The sequence below is a fragment of the Sapajus apella genome, unplaced genomic scaffold (assembly GCF_009761245.1).
Source record: "Sapajus apella isolate SASKATOON/1434 unplaced genomic scaffold, GSC_monkey_1.0 scaffold133, whole genome shotgun sequence".
Classification (NCBI taxonomy): Eukaryota; Metazoa; Chordata; class Mammalia; order Primates; family Cebidae; genus Sapajus; species Sapajus apella.
Window position 1 is genome coordinate 579,710 of NW_022437073.1, and position 23,934 is coordinate 603,643.

General features: G+C 37.7%; 3 protein-coding genes across 14 annotated transcripts in view; 1 reads left to right on the forward strand and 2 right to left on the reverse strand.

Moving 5' to 3' along the window:
- The window catches only part of SASS6 (SAS-6 centriolar assembly protein), a 60,217-nt gene extending 52,249 nt beyond the window's left edge, over positions 1-7,968 (reverse strand). For 3 of the 4 annotated variants that reach the window (XM_032262936.1, XM_032262934.1, XM_032262933.1), the window contains exon 1: positions 7,709-7,968. In XM_032262936.1, the coding sequence (XP_032118827.1) occupies positions 7,709-7,951 (243 nt within the window). In that variant the 5' untranslated portion in view covers positions 7,952-7,968. Of the gene's footprint in view, positions 1-1,246; positions 1,308-7,708 lie in introns of all 4 variants that reach the window. The other variant, XM_032262935.1, reaches the window with a different exon arrangement.
- Positions 7,969-8,044: 76 nt separating this feature from the next.
- TRMT13 (tRNA methyltransferase 13 homolog) lies at positions 8,045-23,507 on the forward strand. Of its 3 annotated transcripts, XM_032262950.1 has the most exons (11): positions 8,045-8,273; positions 11,804-11,850; positions 11,940-12,006; positions 14,575-14,637; positions 15,106-15,175; positions 15,332-15,438; positions 15,776-15,943; positions 18,342-18,414; positions 19,583-19,657; positions 21,672-22,104; positions 22,373-22,844. In XM_032262950.1, the coding sequence occupies exons 1-11, from the start codon at positions 8,127-8,129 to the stop codon at positions 22,566-22,568; spliced, it is 1,446 nt and encodes a 481-aa protein (XP_032118841.1). In that variant the 5' UTR covers positions 8,045-8,126; the 3' UTR covers positions 22,569-22,844. The 3 variants fall into 3 exon arrangements, with proteins under 3 accessions (XP_032118841.1, XP_032118840.1, XP_032118842.1); XM_032262949.1 differs by lacking the exon at positions 11,940-12,006 and having other exon boundaries at positions 8,093-8,361; positions 22,373-23,507; XM_032262951.1 differs by lacking the exons at positions 11,804-11,850; positions 11,940-12,006 and having other exon boundaries at positions 8,093-8,273.
- The window catches only part of LRRC39 (leucine rich repeat containing 39), a 44,182-nt gene continuing 29,569 nt past the window's right edge, over positions 9,322-23,934 (reverse strand). For 3 of the 7 annotated variants that reach the window (XR_004264191.1, XR_004264193.1, XM_032262967.1), the window contains one exon: positions 22,146-22,564. Coding sequence is in view for 4 of the 7 variants with exons in the window: in XM_032262967.1 (XP_032118858.1) it covers positions 22,548-22,564 (17 nt within the window). In the remaining 3 variants the exon portion in view is untranslated. Of the gene's footprint in view, positions 9,715-22,145; positions 22,844-23,934 lie in introns of those variants that run through there. The other 4 variants (XM_032262964.1, XM_032262965.1, XM_032262966.1 and 1 more) reach the window with 3 other exon arrangements.

A 23,934-nucleotide genomic window follows, 5' to 3' on the forward strand; every position in this document is an offset into this window, starting at 1 on the left:
TGTGGAGATGGGATTTCACCATGTTGCCCACACTGGTCTCAAACTCCTGCCTCAAGCAATCTGCCTACCTCAGCCACCCAAAGTGCTGGGATTACAGATGTGAGCCACTGTGCTTGGCACAGATGTTATATTTATTAGTCCTCTGTTTGAATGGTCCCCAATCTTTTTGGCACTAGAGAACTATTGTGTAGAAGATGATTTCCAAGAATTGGGGGGTGAAGGATGGTTTCAGGATGAAACTTCCACCTCAGATCAGGCATTACTTAGATTATAATAAGAAGCATGCAACTGAGATCCCTTGCATGTGCAGTTCACAATAGGGTTTGCACTCCTATGAGACTCTAATGCCACCACTGATCTGACAGGAGGCAGATCATAGAAGGCACCTGCCTACCACTCACCTCCTGCTGTGCAGCCTAGCTCCTAACAGGCCAGGGACCATACCAGTAAGTGGCCAGGGGGTTGGGGACCCCTGCTCTATTCTATATCCTTAGTTCTGTTAATGACTCATACTTCTGAAGGTTTTATGAGACTAATACTCTAAATGCCTTTCTTCAAAATGTAAAGTAAAAGATTCACAAATATCTCCTTACAGTACTTCAGTTTATCTTTTTACATTTACACTATAAAATGCCAATTCTATAAGGCAGCTGTGTGTATGCGTGTGTGTGCGTGTGTGTATGCATCTGTGTGTGTGTATTTTCCAGCAACTTAAGTGCACTAGGCAAATCTAATTCTTGTATGTTTTAGAAATATATGGTATAGGCCAGGTACAGTGGCTCACATCTGTAATCCCGGCACTTTAGGAGGCCAAGGCAGGCAGATCCCAAGGTCAAGAGATCAAGGCCATCCTGGCCACATGGAGAAACCCCGTTCTACTATAAATACAAAAATTAACTGGGTGTGGTGGCACGTGCCTGTAGTCCCAGCTACTGAGGAAGTACAGGCAAGAGAATTGCTTGAATCCAGGAAGCGGAGGTTGCAGTGAGCCGAGATTGCACCACTGCAATCTGCCTGGTGACAGAGTGAGACTCTGTCTCAAAAAAAAAAAAAAAAAAGAAAAAAGAAAGAAATATATGGTATAATTATCTTTCAGTTGTTGTCTCAGTAGACTCTACCACCCTTGATTTGCAAGTTGCAAAATAGCCCAAAATTAAAAAGCAAAATGAATACAATAAAATATCTCACATTCTTAACAAAAATAATTACACCAAAATAATATTTCAAAAAAGAACTAAATACCAACCTTTCTGTGAACTGGATTAGAAACTGATTGTAGTTCAATGGTCATTCTTATACTTACTCTCCTGTATGAAAAGACATACCCAACTATCAGAAACATTTACATGAAATGAGTTATCACTATCACTTGTATTAATTATTCAGTCTTAAGCTATAAGACTTTCCACAGGTGTTCTCTAATTTATGAACAGAAGTTTGAAAAGCACACTGGATTTGAAGTTTAATTTCTTATTGTTCCACTAGTGAGTAATCTAGCAGCGTTTAATCTAAAACTAAATTTTTCTCACTTGTAAAATGGGGATGTTGTGAGGATTAAATGAAATAAACTATGTGGAGTATCTAGCACTAGCCTGATAAATGACTTTGCTGCCCCGATTGTAAAATAACATCTATTGAAAGACAAACCATCAATTTATTAACTTTTCAACTGTAAAATGGGGATGCTGTGAGGATTAAATGAGATCCTCATATATCCTTAATGCCCTGATTCTAAAATAACATCTTGAAAGACAAACCACCAATTTAGTAACAACTTTTCACATTAAAAAATTATCATGTCAAGTGATCAAAATGATTTATAAAAGACTGATTCCATTTTAAGAATTTAAAATGTGGTCCTGACACTTTGGGTGGCTGAGGCTGGTGGATAACTTGAGGTCAAGAGTTGGAAACCGGCCGGGTGCGGTGGCTCCCGCCTATAATCCCTATAATCCCAGCACTTTGGGAGGCTGAGGCGGGTGGGTCACGAGTTCAAGAGATCGAGACCATCCTGGTCAACATGTGAAACCCCATCTCTACTAAAAATACAAAAATTAGCTGGGCATGGTGGCACACGCCTGTAGTCCCAACTATTTGGGAGGCTGAGGCAGGAGAACTGCTTGAACCCAGGAGGCAGAGGTTGCGGTGAGCCGAGATCACGCCATTGCACTCCAGCCTGGGTAACAAGAGTGAAACTCTGTCTCAAAAAAAAAAAAAAAAAAAAAAAAAAAAGTAGAGTTGGAAACCAGCCTGTTCAACAAGGCAAAACCTTGTCTCTACAAAAAAAACAAAAACTGCCAGGCATGGTGGCTTATGCCAGCACTTCAGGAGCACTTTGGGAGGCCGAAGCGGGTGGATCACCTGAGGTCGGGAGTTCGAGACCAGCCTGACCAACATGGAGAAATTCTGTCTCTACTAAAAACACAAAATTAGCCAGGCATGGTGGCGCATGCCCGCAATCCCAGCTACTTGGGAGGCTGAGGCAGGAACATAGCTTGAACCTGGGAGGGGGAGATTGTGGTGAACCAAGATTTTGCCATTGCACTCCAGCCTAGGCAATAAGAGTGAAATTCTGTCTCAAAAAAAAAGAAAGAAAGAAAAAAAGAAAACTGGCCAGGTATGGTGGCACCCACTGGTAGTCCCAGCTATTCTGGAGGCTGAGGTGGAAGAACTGCTAGAGCCTGGGACGGGGAGGCTGCGGTGAGCTGAGATTGCACCACTGCATTCCAGCCTAGGCAGCAGAGTGAGACCATGTCTTAAAAAATTTAAAAAAAAAGAAAGAAAATTAAAATTAAAAAATGTGAATACTTTGAATGTTTAAAATAAAAAAATAACATATTCCCTATGCATATGCATACAAAAATGTATTTTCACATCCACAAATTAAATATGCCTAATATATTCTTTATGCAATGTAACACAGAAGTACTATCAACAAGTTTATTATCTATCTTATCCAAGACTAACTCTAAGCCCTGAGAGAGAGAGACCACAGCATTCCACATGGACAGACGTATACAAATGAAAGTGCCCATAAACATTCATCAAATAGAGGACAAATGCTTATATAGTTCAGAAAGGGGGAAATTAGGAAAAAACATCCAGGCAAAGTGCTTGTCAAACTATTCTGCCAGAATTAAGTAACAATGGCCTTTCTTTGATGTGCACATAGAAAAATGTAAACTAACAAATAGAATTTGTTCAATTTTAAGTATTTCTTTTAAAGATTGCTTTTAAACCTTTTCCACACACTATTACTTATCTACTACACAGTTAAAAAGTACAAATAGCAATTGAGTATGGATAGAAAAACTTGGAAACAGTTGATCAAGACTAGATTCAACTGTTTAGATTTTTTAATGTTCTAACTTGCAATTTTACATTGGTTTAAATTGTGTCATTTTAGTTAAGTTTCTTACTGAACATATGATTAGATGCTAAATCTCAGTTTGTACAATAAGGTTAAATGTTACCTCATAACTTGTATCTGTTTTCTGAAAAGGAACAAGAAGCACTGATCTACACCACACAGAAGAATTATTTTCAAAACAGGAGAATACACTGTTTCTATTTTTCCAATATCTAAAGCAATGCATGTGAAACAGATTAGAGTGCTACTGCAATTCCACTTAAGCTTTTCTGAGCTGGGCAGAGTGCCTCCCGCCTGTAGTATCCATTACTTCGGAGGCTGAGGCAGGAGGATAGCTTGAGCCCAGGGGTGCAAGTCCAGTCTGGGCAGCACAGCAAGATTAAACTCTCTTGAGAAAAAAAAACCTCTCAGTTTCCTAACTTGTAGGATAAGTGGATTCAACTAGAAGGTTTGTGAGAACCTTTTTAGCTCTACAACATCATTATGTTTGGTTTTTATCTTCTGAAGTTTTCTCTAGCATAAATGCCACAGTGGTAAGATTCTGCAGTTGATATGTAACTTTTTATGGTGCTTTACAGTTTTATTTTATTAATTTATTTGAGACAGAGTTTATTTATTTATGAGTTTGTTTGTTTGTTTATTTATTTATTTGAGACAGGGTCTCACTCTGTCACCCAGGCTGGAGTGCAGTGGTGTGATCTCAGCTCACTGCAACCTCCGCCTCCCAGGTTCAAGTGATTCTCCTGCCTCAGACTCCTGAGTAGCTGAGATTACAGGGGTGCACCACCACGCCTGGCTAATTTTTGTATTTTTGGTAGAGATGGGGTTTTGCCATGTTAGTCAGGCTGGTCTCAAACTACTGACTTCAAGTGATCTACCCACCTCAGCCTCCCAAAGTTCTGGGATTACAGGTGTGAAGCACCCGCCCAGCCGGTGCTTTACAGTTTTAAAAGTCCTGTCGTACTTCATACATTTGCAAAAAGTACAGAAAGAATCAATTTATTAAAGTATTCTTTACATAATCCTGGAAGAGTTATATTACTATGACAATTTACCAATCATATTAATGATACTGTTGCACATATTCCAAATGCTTATATAGATTAGATGTTGAAAGAAAAAAAGGAAGGCCTATAAGTTAAACATATTCCCCATGCTTACTTTAAAAACACCCTTAGAAATACGTTGCAGAAAAATATGAGCTTTCAGTGGATATGCTAACTAAAATCACAAATTCTATTTTTCCCTTATAATGGTTAATGTCATAAGAGCAATATAAAACAATAATAACTCGGCAGGGAACAGTGGCTCATGCCTGTAATACCAGCACTTTGGGAGGTTGAGGTGGGGGTGGGGAGGATCACGAGGTCAGGAGCTCGAGATCATCCTGGCTAACGTGGTGAAACCCTGTCTCTACTAAAATTATAAAAATTAGCTGGCTGTGGTGGTGCACGCCTGTAGTCCCAGCTACTAGGGAGGCCGAGGCAGAAGAATCGCTGGAACCCAGGAGGCAGAGGCTGCAGTGAGGCAAGATCGTGCCACTGCACTCCAGCATGGTGACAGAGCAAGACTCCATTAAAAAAAATAAAAACCAAAAAAACAAAAACTCAATAAAACGTTATTTCTCATCTCAATATATGTCACACTCTGAACAATGCATACATAACTCTACATAACATCCTCCCTGACATTAGATTTAGCTATGAATTCTTTTAAATAAAATGTATGTTAAGCATCAGGAATTAGCAGAACTGGATTCTAGGCCACCTCTGCCACCCAGTAGCTGTGACCTTAAACTATCAATTCAAACAAATAAAAGGTGTTTTAAGCCAGGTACTGTGCCAGGTGCTAGGGATACAAACAGAAATAAACATAGTCCAGGGGCCTGGCACAGTGGCTCACATCTGTAATCCCAGCACTTTGGGAGGCTGAGGTGGGAGGATCACTTTAGGCCAAGAGTTCAAGACCAGCATGGGCAACATGGCAAAATCCTATTGCTACAAAAAAATTTCTATAACAAGCCAGGCATTGTGGTGCATGCCTGTAGTTTCAGCTACTCTGGAGGCTGAGGCAGGTGGAGCACTTAAGCCCAAGAGTCTGAGATTACAGTTAACCATGATCATGCCACAACACTCTAGCCTGGGCAACAGAGTGACAGCCTGTCTCTAAAAAAGAAAAAAAGAAGAATTTTTGGACCTAGGATGACAGAAACGTAACAAAAAAGCTATGGTCTCTGTCCTCTAATTGAGGTGAGATTAATGACTTTTTCCTAGACTTGCTTCTGATTGTAGTTTAGGGCTCCATGAGAAGGGAGGGAAGGGTTACCAACACTTACTGAGTATCTACACTACTGAGTACTTGCCAGGTATTTTACATCTATTATCTTATTTAACAATAATCTTGATAAGTAAATATTATGTGTTACACAAAAGAAGAACTTAAGGCCCACATAATGTTTTAAGGTTACATGACAGAATCTAAATTAGAAGTCAGATCTTTCACCTACACGACACTATCTAACAAATGAGTAACAGCAATTCATTTCAACTTAGGCAACTCTGAAGGGCTCTTACAGTGAAAGTATTTAAGATGCACCTAAAAGTTATGAAAGAAAAAAGCATTTGAGGCACAAGGAACAGCAGGGGTTAAGATTAACTGATGACAATGTAACCAGAAGGGGAAGAAGATCTAGGAGTTTCCATATTGAAACCAAAGTATGGCCCCTTTTATCTTTCGATAATCATTCTGGAACAGTGTTGTCCAATGGAGATACAAGGTAAGCCACAAATGTGAGCCAGGTATGTAATTTTAATTTTTTCCTTCTCTTTTTTTTTTTTTTTTTCCAGAAACAGCGTCTCGCTCTGTCATCCAGGCTGTAGTACAGCAGTGCAATCATAGCTCACTGTAACCTCAACTCTTAGGCTCAAGCAATCCTCCCACCTTGGCCTCCTAAAGTGCTGGGCTTACAGGTGTGATCCACCACACCTAGCCTATTTAAATTTTCTAGAAGCCACATTAAAAAAAAAAAACTTTTAAAAGCAGGTGAAATTATTTTTAATAATTATTGTATTTAACCCAATATACCCAAAATATTGCCATTTAACACATAATACAAAAATTGAGATATTTTACATTCTTTTTTCATAGTAAGTCTTCAAAATACAATGTGCATTTTCATACATAAAGCACAACAATTCAGATAAGGCCCATGTCAAATGTCTAATCACCACATTTGGCTAGTGGCTACCATACCGGAAAGCATCAAAAGAATGATTAACTAAACCCACAGATGTCCATATGCAGCTACTAGTTTTGGTACCATCTCCTTGACTGGCCTGCCATTGATTTTTGGCCTACTTTTAAACTATATATACTACAGTTTCACATTACTGGCAACTCAATAAGGCAAAGTCTTCGTTTTTTATGTTACATTTGCACAGTACTTAGTTTTCACATACAATTTCACACCTGATCCTCATTACAATCACGTGAATACGCATGTTATATCAGTTTTCGAAATGAGGAAAGAACGTTCAGAGACAGAGACAACTATTGAGTGTTGGAACTGAGAAAAAAAAATTAAGTCTCCTGACCTCTGGTCAGATCCATTTACGCCCCAATAATACCACCTCCTTAATCAAAGTTGCACTTAACCTGTGCGACTGTTCTTTATTTCCTCCGGTGATTGTAAACTCCGTGAAGAAAAGGACTGTTTTTCCTGACCATTGTATTCCCAGTGCCCAGTAAGGTGTTTAAGAAGTAGGCAATATTTACTGAATATTACTGAATGACGTTTCTGATTTTCTCATTTTTAGTCGGTTAAATGTAATTTACTTTTTTAAAGTAACTAACGTGAAGAGCCAAAGTACAACACCTAATTGGTAGGTTTTTAAAAGTTGAACTTTACTGCCAACATACTTCAAAAGAGACCGGGGGAAAAGGCTGGGAGCCGAGGCTAGAGTTCTAGTGCTGACTCTGCCATGAATTGGCTGTGGGCCCTCACGTAAATTTTTTTTTAACTTCTCTGGGCCAGAGTTCTTATCTGCCAAAAGGGAAGAGCAGGGATATAATCTTCACGACTCCTTTCAGAGCTAGGGTTTTGGCATCAACTCGACGTGAGCCGGTTTCCTATTCCCTCACACCCTTCCTCCAGTCCCCTCTACAACGGCCGACTTAGTGAGAGAGGTATCCACGGGCCCTCTGGGTTCCCTATCCGCTTCCTAGGGGGCCCACAGGACACCCAGGTGCAAGGCGGGGCCCAGTGGCCGGAACCGCCATCTTTTCCCATTGGCCTGACCCCAACCGCCACCCGCGGGCACTGAGTGACGCGGACCTTACCTCTCCTCGCAGTCTTTGCATTTCACCTGCAACGGGACTAGTTGGTGGAACAGAACTTGGCTCATGTTGGCTCACTGCCCCGGCTGGTGTGCGGAAAGGCCCAACAGGCCCGGCCCTCGAAACTAGCCAGAGAAACGTCCGGGTCCTGATAAAGTTTGAGTTTGGCGCTCGGCTTCTGCGGAGGAGGCGGGGAGAGAGAAACGAGAGGAAGACGTAAGAGACTTGGCCCTCGCCAGCCACCATCGGATTCTTCCGGTTCTGCGGAGGATACAGGGAAGGTGGTTGTGATAGTTCCGGGCATTAACCTGGGTGGCGGGGGCTGAGACAGCCATGCTTGTTAAGGGAAGAGGAGCCGAAGGAAGCTGACAACTTTTCCTCTGGTTGCCGGATGCTCCACACCCGAAGCTAGTCCTGAGTTATGGCGACCTCCGCGACGTCGCCGCACGCGACTGGTTTTCCAGCTGAGGGTAGATGTGGTTACTATGTGGAAAAGAAGAAACGGTTCTGCAGGATGTTGGTGGCCGCAGGGAAAAGATTCTGTGGTGAACACGCTGGAGCCGCGGAGGTGTGGTATCGCCCTACTCTCTCCAGAGTCGGAAATAAGTATCCTGGTGCTGTCGGTGTTGGAACCCGGCCCCTCCCCTCTTTGACAGATTTCTGCTTGTGTCCCCTGGATTCTCCAGCTTTCACTTTAATAAACCCAGTTTTGCCCTCCTTACGGAACGATGATGAGTTCTAGTAACGAGAATTGTTTTATTTTACTAAAGCTCCAGCAGTGACCCGTTTATCTTGATCGTAACTCATAGCAATGCTAGATATTAGTTTTACCCCAAGCTACCGCTCCGCCTTCCTGCTGGAAAGTGGTAGTTTAGAAAAAGTAGTGATTGAGGTCCCGAAGGTCTCGCTAATTGTGTTGTAGTTGTTATTTCATGAAAGAGAAGCACTTCTTATGAATGCGGTTGGAAGAAACTTTCTTTTAAAAATTTAGACTTAACAAACAAAAGTTTAGAATTGAGGCCGGGCACGGTGGCTCATGACTGTAATCCCAGCACTTTGGGAGACCGAGGCGGGCGGATCACTTGAGGTCAGGAATTTGAGACCAGCCTGGCCAACATAATGAAACCCTCTCAGTACTAAAAATAAGAAAATCAGCCAGGCGTGATGGCGCGCAGCCTGTAACCCTAGCTACTTAGGAGGCCGAGGCAGGAGAATCACGTAAACCCATTAGGTGGAGATGGCAGTGAGCCGAGATCATGCCGCTGCATTCCAGCCTAAGTGACAGCCAGACTGAGTAAAAAAAAAATGTTTTTTACAGTTTTTAAGAATGCAACTCTGCTGGAATGGGAAGGATTTTTAAATGTATATGAATTGATCTTTTACAATTGAGAACAAAGCATACAATTTTGATAATAGTTATGCATATAAATGTGCTAACACTGTATATTTGTATATATGCATATTATTTTAGGATGGATGCGTACATATGTATGTATGACGGGAAAATAAAAACCAGACGAGCAAAATGCTGATAGAAAAAGAGCATGTCTAATAGAGCTATAAAGAATAAACCAAAGAGATCAGTATCTGATTCAGATCAACCTGTGAATGTCCAGTATTATTTGAATTATTTTATTTCTTAAGCAGTTTATTCATCTAGACAATATCCAGTGTAGATGAGTCCCCTGACCCCCTTCATCTGTCACTCTCCATCGTAGCTAAAGCTCACTTCCTATTTTGTTTTGACTACCATTTACTCAAAGTGAAGCATACTGAAACAAGGACATTTTTGTTTTGGAGTATGGGAGACGTGACTTGTGGAAACTCTGAATTATGTCCATAGTTGTATTGACTGGTTTTGAGGAGACTGGCAAACATCTCTTGGTTAAAGAATGGGAGTTATGATAGGAGAAGGATTTAGACTCCATCTTATCTAAATATCTGGACGGTGAATACAAATGGTGATGATAGTAGAATATGAATAAATCCTTACAAACAGATCAGTATTCCTAGAGAGGAACGACGTGTTGTCATTAGTCCCTTGAAGAAAGACTGCAAAACATCAAGTGGAAACAGTTTTCATGACTACTATCTGGTTTTAAATTGTGGCTATCCTCCTGAATCTGTAATTTATAATATAACTGGATTTTGTGTTTCCATCTTTTTTTCTAAGTGTCATATATAGTTGTGATGACACCACTCATTTTTCCCCAGTGATTTTCGACTAGGACTAACTGATTTTGCCCCCAGTGGACACTTGGAGAAAAAAAGACATTTTGGTTGTCACAACTGAGGAGTATCACTGACATCTAATGGACAGAGACTAGAAATGCTGCTAAACAAAGCATGGGGCAGACCCCTGCTCCCCAAAAGACCAACCCAAAATGTCATTAGTGCCAAGACTGAGAATCCCTGTTCTAAATTCAAATAAATTTTTAATGTCCTTTTTTCCCTATGCTACAGTTAGGCTTTCAGGGGTTAGAATAGTCTTTTACATGGAGGTTAGAATTTAAAGTCAGCAAATAAGGAAGAATTAATATACAGTATTTTCTTTTCCTTTTATTGAATATGCAGTCCAAAAAACATTGAAAATTTCTTACCTTTCCCATGAAATTCAGTGTGAATAGCTTCATGGACATGCTGAGAGGCACATTAGAACAGAAATAAATTTTTAAGATAATGATAGCAGACACTCAGTCACCGTTTACTCTGTGGCCAGCACTGTGCTAGGCAGTTTTGTTTTGTTTTTTAACTATTAGCTCACTTAACTTGTTCAAATTTCAGGAGGTAAGACATATTATTGTTCTCATCTTTCGGATAAGGCAGTAAGCCCTAACCAAGGTCATAGGGCTTGTAGCTGGTAGATAGAGCTGGGTATAATACCTAGGCAGCCTGGCTGGCCTATGTCTTAACTGTTATACAGTCCCTATTTATACAGATTTATGTGGAATATTGGGTAGAATTGCCAATACTATCAATTTTCCTTTCTTTTTCTCAGTTCATATTGTCATGTGCCACATAATGACATTTCAGCCAACAACAGACCACACATATGATGGTGGTCTCATAAGGTTATAATACTATACTTTTACTGTACCTTTTATATGTTTAGATATGTTTAGATACGCAAATATTTACATTGTGTTACATTTGCATACAGTATTTACTATGGTAACATGCTGTATAGGTTTGCAGCCTAGTAGCCATGGGCTATACTTTATCGGCTAATTATGCAGTAGGCTATACTTTCTGGGTTTCTTCTCACAGTGATGTTCTCACAATGACAAAATCACCTAAAGATACATTTCTCAGAATGTATTCCCCCATCATTAAGTAAGCCACGACTAGTTAAATCTATGTAACTTAGAAATAAATAGGATGTAACTAATACTAAAAAGTTGCAAAGCCAGTAAAATATAGCACATGCCAAATGGTTAAAATACCATGTTTCATTGTTTTTAAGAAACTTTATTTTTACATTTTAACATTCTAAAATCAGGATACATCTTAAAATCCATATGTCAATGGGCAGTATTTTCCAAAAACATGGTAAGTATGTGAGGCAATGCATGTTAATTAGCTTGATTTAGCCATTCCACAATGTATACATATTTCAAAACATCATGTCATATTAAAACCATATACATAAAATACTGTATATTTTTATTTCCATAAAAAAACACAATTACTTTTGTACCAACCTAATATGTGATAAATCTATGCAACTATTTGTCAATTAATTTAAAATGAAATAGGTAACTTTTTTCTTTCTTGGTTGTGCATAAAATAGTCATGCATATAGTAGTTGATGCTATCTTAGATTCCAAACACCATATGTAGGCCTTCTCTATAACCTATTTGAAGCTATAGTCCCTTGTTTGTCCAAAGCAGTATTTGTTCATAATATATTTAAGCCAATTTACACTGGATATTTTTTGTTGTTAAAACCTTGGGACCTGATTTTGCCAACTTTTCATTATATCCTTTTAAGGTTTCCTTACCTTGTTTTGAGATTACAGAGACACTGAAATTATATCTGGTATCTGTAAGCAATAAACTTGATATTTTATTTAAATAATATATCCCTTAATTTATTAGGAAGAAGATGCTCGGAAAAGAATCCTGTGTCCTTTAGATCCAAAACAGTAAGTATGGATCAAATATGGGTTTATTTTGTGCTGGAAACAGTAATTGGTGCATATCTCATTTGAAATAATTTTCTATTTAAATTTAGCACAGTATATGAAGATCAACTAGCAAAGCATTTGAAAAAATGTAACTCAAGAGAGAAACCAAAACCTGTAAGTGTTTGATCGGTAAAATTGAGTGGTGAAATGTGGTATGTAATGCTTCAGTAGATGCTACACGTTGAATGGACTTGTTTCATAGCTGAGGAACCCAAACTCAGGAAGTATAAAATTTTTTTTTTAAGAGATAGGATCTCACTCTGTCACCCAGGTTGGAGTGCAGTGGTGTGATCATAGCTCACTGTAGCCTTGAACACCTGGGCTCAAGCAATCTTCCCACCTCATCCTCATGAGTAGCTGGGACTATAGATAAACAACACCACACTTGGCTAATTTTTTATTTTTTTGTAGAGACAGGTTTCTCACTGCATTGCCCAGGCTGGTCTTGAACTGCCGGTGTTAAGCAGTACTCTTGCGTTGACCTCCAGAGTACTAGCATTATATGCGTGAGCCCCAAATCCAGCCAGAAAATACAAATATTTTTAAATTGGGTAGTAAGCAAACCTGCCTGACTTGTTCTGTAAATAAGTATTTGTTTATTACACTGTACAATATGGGCTGCCATGTGATCAAGGAGGTGACACATCATTTCTGTCTCCCAAGGGTGCTTGGTATTCAAGCTACCTTGAAAAGATAGTCCAGGTAAAAAGGTAATCAGTGCCTCTGCTTCTAAGACTTGTAGAAAATTGAGAGACTTAGGGGACGATGTCTTACAATAGCACCTCTCAGTTGCTTTGACAACAAAATGCTCCCATACATTTCCAGATGACTCCCAATTGAGAACCAGCGGGCCAGATTGCATAAACTTAGAAAGTGTTTTTACATTAAGATGGTAGGGAAGAAAAATGGTGACCCTCACTACCACGACCTACTTAGGTCTTAGCCCCTTTAATAGCGAGAATATTGGCATTGTTTGCAAGTATCTTCCTTACCTAAGTGACAGGTTTCAGTTAAAGCAAGCAACTGTAATACGTGTTCTGAGAAAAGTTTGAGAGAATAGATAAATTTATTAAAAATGGAAAACCCTTGGGTGAATTTCACTGCATACCAGCACACAGTGGCAAGGAAATGGAGAAAAACAGTGGTATGATGAGACAGGAGAAAGAAATGCAGAGCAATATTTTTCTGGTTCACTATGTAGAGTAGGACACTTGGAACACAGGTAAAAGTATATCACTGTTCTGTTTTACTTAGGGAAACTGGTGAGCAATTTTTTAAAAATTTTGTATACTAAATAAAAATTAATTGGTTATAAATTTCTCCAATATAAATAGTTTTCACATTTAAAAATCTAATCTACAACATAAGTTACCTGGAGCACTCTTGGCAACCATTTTGAACTAAGAGTATGTTAAATTCTCATACTTAACAACTAATTTTCTGTTATAGTTTTTTTTTTCAGTTATCCATTAAAACATTGTAATTCTGCAGTCTTCACTCATTCCATTCAATCACCAGTTTCCATTTGCTGTCCGTATAGGTAAAGCTAGCAACACACTGTCCATCCATATACATAAAGCTAGCAACACACAATCTGTCCATCTAAGTAAAGCTAGAAACACACAATCAGGATGTTACCCTTCTGCCCCCATGTAACAAAAGTCCATTTACTACACATAATGTCTCCAAGAGTTATCTTCACTTTTGAAAAAGGATTTGTAGAAACAGTACTGTTTCTTTCATCTAGATCTACACTGTTCAATATGGCAGCCACTAGCCACATATGACTATTTAAATTTGAATTAAAACTAAATAAAATTAAAAATCTATTTCCTCAGTCACACTAGCCATATTTAAGTGGCAACCCTATTGGCCAGAGCAGATGTAGAACATTTCCATCATTGCAGAAAGTTCTGTTGGACAATGGTAATACAGATCCTCACCTAGAATCTGTATCTCTGAAGCCGGACTAGAAAGGTTTCATTGTTTGTTTGTTTATTTATTTGTGTTAGAGACAGAATCTTCCCATATTACCTAGGCTGGTCTCAAACTCCTGGGCTCAAGGAATCCTGCCTTGGCCTCCCAAAGTGCTAGGATTACAGGCTTGAGCCACTATGCCTGGCCTCATTATGCTAATTTAAATAACTAGTGTGACAGGACATTTATATTTTCAAGTTTTAATTAATATTTTAAAATAGAAGAAGTAAGACTTACTGTCATAATATCTATATCTTACCTGTTTTTGGTCATGCTGCATGTTTGATAAAGCAGCATTGTGTAGTTAGTACTTTGCTGTTTTTGCTTTAGCACTATAAGACAAAATTGCTATAGTTCTCAGTCTATGCTGTAAACAGTCTATGCTGTAAAAATTTTAATAAATGTTATAAATGAGTTTCTTTACACTATAAATGCTTATTCAGATAACCAGCTCACTAGGATATAATATCCATGAATACTTATTTTTGTCCCTTTTGTTATCTACTATGGTGAATGCCCAGTACCTAAAGCAAACTAGGGACTAGAGTAAGTACTAAATAATGATTTAATGAAGAAATGAATGGAGGAAGGGAGGATGGCAGGTAGAGAGCAGGGGATGAAGGGAAGAATCAGTATTTTAGTTTAATTTTTGTGAACTTCACATTATTAACAGTTCTTTTATGGTTTTGTTTTGTTTTTGTTAAGGATTTCTATATTCAAGATATTAATGCAGGCTTAAAAGATGAAACAGAAATACCTGAACAATTAGTAAGTACATTGACTTAATATTTAATTTTAAAAGGTATTTATAAGCTCTCTTCATGATGTGAATAAGCCATGTTCTAATTTTTATTTCAAATAAATCTGTTTTTAATTTAGAATGCATTTTCCTGTAGACTCAATATTATTAGTGATTGTTAGTTCCCAAAGTAGCTCATGCCCCATAACAAAACAAGCTACAATGTGGCCCCAAATCCCCTTTGATTCTTGAACCCTCCTGAGCCTAGACTTGTTCTTGACCTTGAGGAATTTAGGAGAATTAAAGTAGCACGGTAAAGACTGAGTCGAAATTTAGCAGTTGGACAGTTCTGATGGCAGCTTAGGGAACAGGCTTGATAGAGAGAAGAACCTAAGCTGTCATGGGAATTGCCCAATTGGTAAACCTCTATTCAGTTTCTGTCATGCTACTTTAAAGCAGTTTTTGGCTACATTGTTTAGTTTTATTTTTGTATATAGGTTCCAATTTCTTCTCTATCTGAAGAGCAGTTGGAAAAGTTAATTAAGAAATTGAGAAAAGCAAGTGAAGGTAAGACTGCCTAAAGTTGCAAGTTTAATTATTTTAGAGTAATTAGGTGGTATATGAGTTAATACCATAATGGTTTAAAATGTGTTACTACTATTGTTCAGAATCCTACAATTTCATGATTGGCTGCTTAAGCTGTTGTGCTTATATTTGTCACAGGTTTGAATTCAACACTTAAAGATCGTATTATGTCCCATCCAGCATTACAAAGTGCACTTAATGACCCTAAAAATGGTGATTCTGCAACCAAGCACCTGAAACAGCAGGTATGTATAGGCTATAGTAACTACTAAACATGGCCTTTGTTCATTTGTTAAAAGTGTTTTAAATGTAATTATTAATAAGATTTTATTTTGTTTACCTTTCAGGGTGCCAAATATTTCCATTTCAAAAAATATGTATAAACATATATAAAAAGTTGAGGGTATGGATATGATTCTGAGTACCATATATTAAATATTTAAAAGCAAGAGAGAAAAATTTAAGTCAAATAGAAATTATCAGTGTAAACATACTGCCTTACATAGAAATTACCTTGCTGTTTTCCCATTTGAGCCAAATGTGTTTGCTCTAGTTTATAAAATAATCTTGTGAAGTTTGCAGGCTTCTATTTTAGGTAACATTGAAAAATTAAAGTTACTTGGTCCAAGAAGATGCTTTGTTGAGTTTGGAGCGGGAAAGGGAAAATTATCTCATTGGGTTGATATTGCCTTAAAAGATGCTGAAAAAGTTCACTTCATCCTAGTAGAAAAGGTGACCACAAGATTCAAGGTAAGTGAAACCATTGCTCTATGTTAGTAACCAAACTTTGTTTTCATTTTTCATATTCAGGAAAAACGTGATAGAAACATTTCTTAATGAAAAGGCAAGGCAAGGCATTTTCTTTATCTTTTTGTTGTGGCTTTTTATTAGTTCTGATTGTATTGATGACTCAAACTGAGGGTGAATTTTTTTAATACACGTTTTGATAGTCCATTGATCTGAGTTCTTAAAATTATTTGCAGAGACAGGAAACTATCTAGAAAGAGCCAAGCTGAAGCTAGGAGTTAAAAGTCTTAGGTTCTACACCTATCTTTGCCACTTGCCATTCATTCAATAAACAATTATTGAGCATACTGCCAGGCCCCACTCAGGCTGGAATACAGTGTTAGTATCAAGGCTTACTGCAGCCTTGACCTCCTGGGCTTATATAATCCTCCCATTTCAGCCTCATGAGTAGCTGGGACTACAGTCACGCACCACCATGCCCAGCTAATTTTTTAAAATTTTTCATGGAGACAGGGTTTCACTTTGTTGCCCAGGCTGGTCTCAAACTCCTGGGCTCAAGCCATCCCTCCCCCACTTCAGCCTCCCAAAAGTGCTGGGATTACAAGTGTGAGCCACTATGTCCAGCCACTCTATTACTTAGGTTTAGAAAAGAGACCCAGGCAAATACATAAATGATTGTAGTAAAGTGTTAAAATACAAAAAAGTCTGCCCAGGGTACAGCGTGGTTTCAGAGAAGGGAGTGACAAGTTTTATTGCAGGGAAGAGATGGAGAATGACTATGCAGAAAAGGTGATGCTTGAACTAAATCTTGAAAGGTGAATTAGTGTTTGCTAGGTTGAGAAGCATTGTAGGAAGCAAGAACAGTATAACTAAATGCCTGAAATAACAGGAAAATGTGGAAACATTTATGTGTAATGGAAGTATATAGTGAAGCAGAGTTCAGCAATGATGAGACTAGAGAGGATGGCTAGCCTACAGACAGGCTCATATTTTATGCTAAGGAAGGGTTTTGACTATGCTGCTGTCTGGTGGGGATCCACTGAAAAAAAGATTTAGTTCTTTGCTTTGAAGAAGCTTATAGACGTCTAGTGGAGTAGACATATATTTGTGTTCGGTATGCTAAGTGTGTTTTGATGATAGTTAAGTACCCAGTGCTATGGGAGCATGAAGATAGAACACCAACCTCGGTCTAGTGTGGGTCATAGAAATTTTCATAAAAGTAACAGTTGAGATGAGATTGAAATAATATGTAAGAGTTAGTAAAGTAGAATTTTTCAAAGTTTATCCTAGCAGTACCATTAAAACTATATTAGAAGTTTGACACTTGAATAGAGAGGTTAATAATAAAGATAATTTTTGTCCAACAATCCAAATAAGAAAAAGGCCAGAGCTAAAGCTATTGCATTGGGATGGAGAGGAGGGCAAGAGTATGAGAAATGTTAAGAGGTTGGAAACCAGAAGAGTTGGTGATTTATTAGTAATTGAATCTGAGAGAGAAAGAGTAATCTTGGGTAGCATTTTTATGGCTTAAGTGACTAAGTGGTGCTCTTTCCTGAGATAAGGAATAAAGGAGGAGTAAGAGGAAGGATGGTTTTGGAGACAGAAATAATGGTGAAGTAGAGCTTTCTAGTTCACATTTGAGTGTGTGTCTCATGCTCATTGGAGAAGCCTGAGCCACAAATGTGGATCAGTAGGTCATGGGTACACAGGTGTAGATTAGAATGGTTGTGATCTTTCAGGAGAGTAAGAAGAGGAGCAAGCCAAAATAGTATACTAGGAATGACAAAAATAAAGGAGGTAGCATACAATCTTAGATAAATCACTTAAGAGCTGTGAACTTGGCCGGGCGCGGTGGCTCAAGCCTGTAATCCCAGCACTTTGGGAGGCCGAGGCGGGTGGATCACCAGGTCAAGAGATCGAGACCATCCTGGTCAACATGGTGAAACCCCGTCTCTACTAAAAATACAAAAAATTAGCTGGGCATGGTGGTGCGTGCCTGTAATCCCAGCTACTCAGGAGGCTGAGGCAGGAGAATTGCCTGAACCCAGGAGGCGGAGGTTGCGGTGAGCCGAGATCGCGCCATTGCACTCCAGCCTGGGTAACAAGAACGAAACTCCGTCCCCAAAAAAAAAAAAAAAAAAGAGCTGTGAACTTCAGTTCTTTTGTCAGTGAATTGGGAATTTTTAGAGTTGAAGGAAATAATGTATATATAATTGATAAACATTTCAAATCTTTTTTAAAAAGTGTGATATTTTGAAGTTCTTATCAAAGAATATACAATCTTAATTTTTAAATATATTCTGTTGCTCTGAATTTTGAAAACAAATAGAAATCTTTTTATTTTCATAAAGCTTTTTTAAATGTAAGAAGTAATTATTACAATAATGTTCTATTTATGCAGGTGGATGGAAAACACAGAAAGAAAAACTCAGTGTTTGAAAGACTTCAAATTGATATTCAACACTTGTGTTTGAGTAAGCTGTGTAACTTTCCATTGCTCTACAAATAAGTCATAGTTGTTTCAAACTCTGAGGGTTGCTTAGAAATCCAATCATGCAGAACAGTGCTTCAAGGAAAACAGTAAATCAATCCATTGTTAATATAGAATGTTTTATATAATGTTTAAATAGATATAAATTGAATTAAGGTTGAAAATTTGTTTAATTTTCAGTATCAAATGGAAATGAAGTATTAGGGAAGAGTTTAAAAGTTTTTATAGGCCAGGCGCGGTGGCTCAAGCCTGTAATCCCAGCACTTTGGGAGGCCGAGGCGGGTGGATCACGAGGTCAAGAGATCGAGACCATCCTGGTCAACATGGTGAAACCCCGTCTCTACTAAAAATACAAAAAAAAATTAGCTGGGCATGGTGGCGTGTGCCTGTAATCCCAGCTACTCAGGAGGCTGAGGCAGGAGAATTGCCTGAACCCAGGAGGCGGAGGTTGCGGTGAGCCGAGATCGCGCCATTGCACTCCAGCCTGGGTAACATGAGTGAAACTCCGTCTCAAAAAAAAAAAAAAAAAAAAAAAAAAAAAAGTTTTTATAATATGTACTTATGTTGTTTCTTTGTCCTGTTTAAATTAATATTAGGTCTGTTCAAACTATAAATTAGCCTTCTGCTTGCAGTTAACATTTCTTACTTAAACCAGTAAAGAAAATGAGATAGTTCTCTGCCTACCTAATAGGTAAAAGATACTTCCTAGAATTTTAAATTGTACCAAAGAAAAGAAGTCATCACTGTGGTATTCACATTCCTTACACAAAACACACACACAGACACACATACACGAACACTCCTCAATCAATCTCTGTAGTGGCCTTTTTATACCTTTTCTATTTTTCAGATTATCCGAAGAAAATAATGCAAACATATCTTTGCAACCTCTTCCATTCACTAATTTTAATCCAACCATGAAAAGCAACCTAGCATTTGTATATAAATCACTGTATTTAAAATTATTTAACTGACTATATTAACTTCCTGATGTTATGAACCCTAAACAAGTTTGTATATTATATGTTGAGTTCTATAAAGTGAGAATTTTTTGTTTGAGCCTCTTTCAGGCTAAAATTCAGAGACTCTAATTAGTTATTTCTTTTGGAAAGCCACGTTAATATGTAACCTAATTCTCATTTCCATTTCAGACAAGATTCCTGTGCTAAGAGAAGGAAAATTACCTGTGGTAGGAATTGGAAAGCATCTGTGTGGTGTGGCGACAGGTATGTAAACATACTAATAATGTTTACATTAATGCATTAAGTTTTGGCCTAACCTGCCCCAACCATATCAGTGGTCTCTTTTGAATAGATATCTTATGTTTATAATTCACTAATCTTTATAGAGCACTTTATAGGGCCCTGTGTTTTATTAGATGCATAGCATTCCTATTTATCTGCTCATTTTGGCCATTTTGCAAGATGAATTAAGAGTTTTGTATGTAAATACTGCATCACATTAGACCTTAAAGTTCTTTCTTTGGGCTATGTCTCAACGAGAAAAAGAAAATCAAACCATTTATGGAAACTGTATGATTCTATCCAGAAGCTACTGATTTTTTTAGAGTAGTTGCTTAGAAAGAACTCAGAAATTTCTCCCACTAGAAGACTATTGTGTTTCAGGATTCTGAGGGGAAAAAAAAAGTTAAACGTTAGACAAAAAAAAAAAATATGTAAGATGTCTTGTCTTAACACTTTGATCCATCGGATTTAGCATGGTAAAGTAGAAACAGCATGTGCTTTGGAATCAGATAGTCTAGCTTTCAGCTCTGTTGTATAACCTTGTCAAATTACTTAACCTTTCTGAGCTTTGGTTTCCTCATCTATAAAACAGAGATGTTAACATATTAATAATTTACTGGGTTGCATGTAAAATGTCTGACACATAATAGTGCTCAATAAATGTTAATTATTGTTACATCATCTCCTAACTTTTGCTAGTTTCATCATCTACCCATATGGGTAACTTGGAGCATCCATAGATAGTATTCATATTGGCTGGAAATGGCATTGAGTACTATATATTTGTGTTGGCCTTCATAGTTTTTAAGACTATAGTCATGTACCACATAACAATGATTTGGTCAACAATGGAATGCATGTATGACAGTGGTCCTGCAAAATTATATCATATTTTTACTGTATCTTTTCTGTATTTAGATACACAAATACTCACCTTTGTGTTACAGTTGCCTACAGTATTCAGTAACATGCTGTACAGGTTTGTAGCCTAGGAGCAATAGGCTATGCCATATATCCTAGGTGTGTAGTAGGCTACACTACACCATCTAGGTTTGTGTAGTACTCTCTGATGGTCCCACAGTGAAGAAATCACCTAATGCATTTCTCAAAACATACACCAATGGTTAAACGATGCATGACTCTACTTTCACATACTTTGTCTCATTTAAGCCTCATAAAAAAGTCTTCTAAAGTAAACCAGTTCCATCCTGGGGGAACTAGTTTTGATCTACAGTGGCCATTTCTCATGTTCCACATAACTTTTTTCCCCTGATTCACTGTATCTGAATCTTCCTTTCATCTCTGCTGCAGTTAAAATTCTGAAATTGTGTTTTACCCTTCTTGAGATTCTGTTTTCTTCTCTTTTGCGATACTTTTATTTCCTGGTTCTTCCCCTATATCTATGTCATTCCTTCTGTTTATTTCATAGTCCCCGTCCACTTCTGCCCTTTAAATGTTAATATTCAGGTCAGGCACAGTACCTTATGCCTGGAAACCCAACACTGGGTTTCCCTTTTTCCTTGTCTGTCTGTCTCCCTCCCTCCCTCCCTCCCTCCCTCCCTTCCTTCCTTCCTTCCTTCCTTCCCCTTCTTCCTCCTCCTCCTCCTCCTCCTCCTCCTCCTCCTCCTCCTCCTCCCACTAAAATGTAAATGTAGGTGAATAGTTTTTTTATACAAGTAATTTTCTCAGCTAAGGTAGGAGAAGTGAGAGACAATTCAGTAGTTGGGTAAAAGTTCTTCAAATTGTAGATCTTAAACTTCAGATAGTTTTATTGGGAAGTAGGCTTTATGCAAAATAAATCATTAAAAAAATTGAGAAGATAGTAAGAAAAGAGCAAATTTGAACCAAGTTGATAATTCACAATAGAATTATTACAATATAAAGGTTTTTGCTGTTTTTATTGTTGGGTTTTTTAAAACAGTACTGCTTAATAAATGTAAAAAATATTTATTTTTAAAGATGATGTGGTTGGGGGGCCACATAATTGTGTTTGCAGATCTTGCATTACGATGTTTGGTTGAAACCTATGCTGCCAGTTTTGAGGAAAGGAATGAAGAACCTTTAGCCAAACGCATAAAGAATGATAAAACAGAAAAAGAAATTTACACTTTGGCCAAGGAAGGAAATGAAAAAAATGTCCCAGAGAAGTGGAACCCTGTGGCTGGCATTGTTATTGCACTCTGTTGTCACCACAGGTGTGATTGGAGACATTATGTGGGCAAAGAATATTTCAGGGCTCTAGGCCTTGGAGCAGTGGAATTCCACTATTTCCAGCGAATGAGTAGTTGGGCAACTTGTGGGATGCGGAAAACATCTTTGGAAGCCTCAAATATTACCACAAAGAGACAAGATAATCAAAATGATGATAGTGAAGAGCATGATGATGGAGAATACAGAATCACAGATGACAGTGCTGATAATTTGCCTGGGTAAGAGATGACTTTTGTAATGCAGGACACTAATAGAGAAATATTGTATTATTACTGTACTTTATTTTTGGATGACTATTATCAACAATTCATGAAAATGTATTTTATCATCTAATTTTAGAATAAGCTAAAATATAAATGTCTCTTATTGTGATCATAAATAAATGGGTTAGTTAACAGTCTCTCAATAAATAGAAGTGACAAAAATAATTTTTTATAAACTTTTGCAAAATTGTAACAATGTTTTGTGTGTGTTTATTCAATTTAGGCTTCTTAGTATTGAAGAAAAGAAGAAAATAGGGCATCTTTGTAAATTGCTGATTGACCAAGGTCGAATCCAGTATTTACAGCAGAAGGGATTCAGTCCTGCTTTGCAATACTATACAGACCCTCTGGTGTCTTTGGAAAATGTTTTGTTAACCGCTTTACCAAATCATTCTTCATCACCAGAAACAACTGCCTAATGGAAAAGAAATAGGAGCATCATCTGTCTTCCACCAAAAAAAATTTTTTAATTATATTTTTATATTCAAAATATATACTTTAAATAGCAGATAATATGAACTTTAAAAAATGCTGTGGCCTCATTAAACTTTGGTAATAGCTTTTCTTTTTACTTCAAAAGTCCAAACATTAGAGAATTCACCAAAGTAATCCTCTTTAGAAGGGCATCTTGAATTATATTACCCATCCGTATTTATGGAGATTGGTAAAGTAGTTGAACAGATGACTTGGTGATCTGAAACATACATAACATGTCAACACATAATTAGCATATTAACTTTCTATTTGCATTAATTTTGGAAATTTATTTTCCTTTGAATTTATTTAATATTTTTTATTTCTCAAGTTCAAGAGGTAGTGATCGATTGTTTGTAACAAGGGCGAATCTGAGAGTTTGACTTATATGTGGACATTTTCCCCTACAGATCTGGAAAGCGCAATTGTGATTTTCTCAAATGCAAACAAATTCAGAGATGTTCACGATTAATTAATGAAGTCACCTTCCAATTTCCAGAGCCATACATGTATATATTGTCAGAATCTGTCTATGACAAAAACAAAACTGAAGAGCCGTTTTCAAAGAATAAAGATTTTTTCATTGGATAATTATCTAGTTAGAACTTCCAGAAAGATACTTACAAACATAATTCACAAATTAAATTTGAAATTTGAAATAACTTCTGAAGTTGATTAGCTATCTCATATCTTTTATCAGGTCATTTTTTACATATATAGGCACAAACAATAAGTATGTTCTCTTCTGTTTGGGAAAATAATTTGGAATGAAGTAGAAATTAGGTAATGAAACCAAAAACCTTCTTAAATTTAGGCCTTATTTAACTCATGACTGGTTTCTATGCACAAGCAAATATTAAACCAAACATATGGTAGGACTGTTATTCTCTTCTGCATCTGTTTTTTTTTTTTTTTTTTTTTTGGGATGGAGTTTCGTTCTTGTTACCCAGGCTGGAGTGCAATGGCGCGATCTCGGCTCACCGCAACCTCCGCCTCCTGGGTTCAGGCAATTCTCCTGCCTCAGCCTCCTGAGTAGCTGGGATTACAGGCACGCGCCACCATGCCCAGCTAATTTTTTGCATTTTTAGTAGAGACGGGGTTTCACCGTGCTGACCAGTATGGTCTCGATCTCTTGACCTCGTGATCCACCCGCCTCGGCCTCCCAAAGTGCTGGGATTACAGGCTTGAGCCACCGCGCCCGGCCATTCTCTTCTGCATCTTATCCCTATTTTGCTTCTGCTTTTATTTGTAAAAATTGTCTTAATTGTTTGTACATTTGCCAAGACAAAGGTTCAGAATTACTTTTAGATA

Coding starts and splice junctions, on each gene's coding strand:
- TRMT13 (XM_032262949.1), top strand. CDS start 8,127: ATGGCGACCTCCGCGACGTCGCCGCACGCGACTGGTTTTCCAGCTGAG. Junction 11,851..14,574: donor TGTCCTTTAGATCCAAAACA/GTAAGTATGGAT, acceptor GTTTTTGTTAAG/GATTTCTATATTCAAGATAT. Junction 15,439..15,775: donor CCAAGCACCTGAAACAGCAG/GTATGTATAGGC, acceptor TGAAGTTTGCAG/GCTTCTATTTTAGGTAACAT.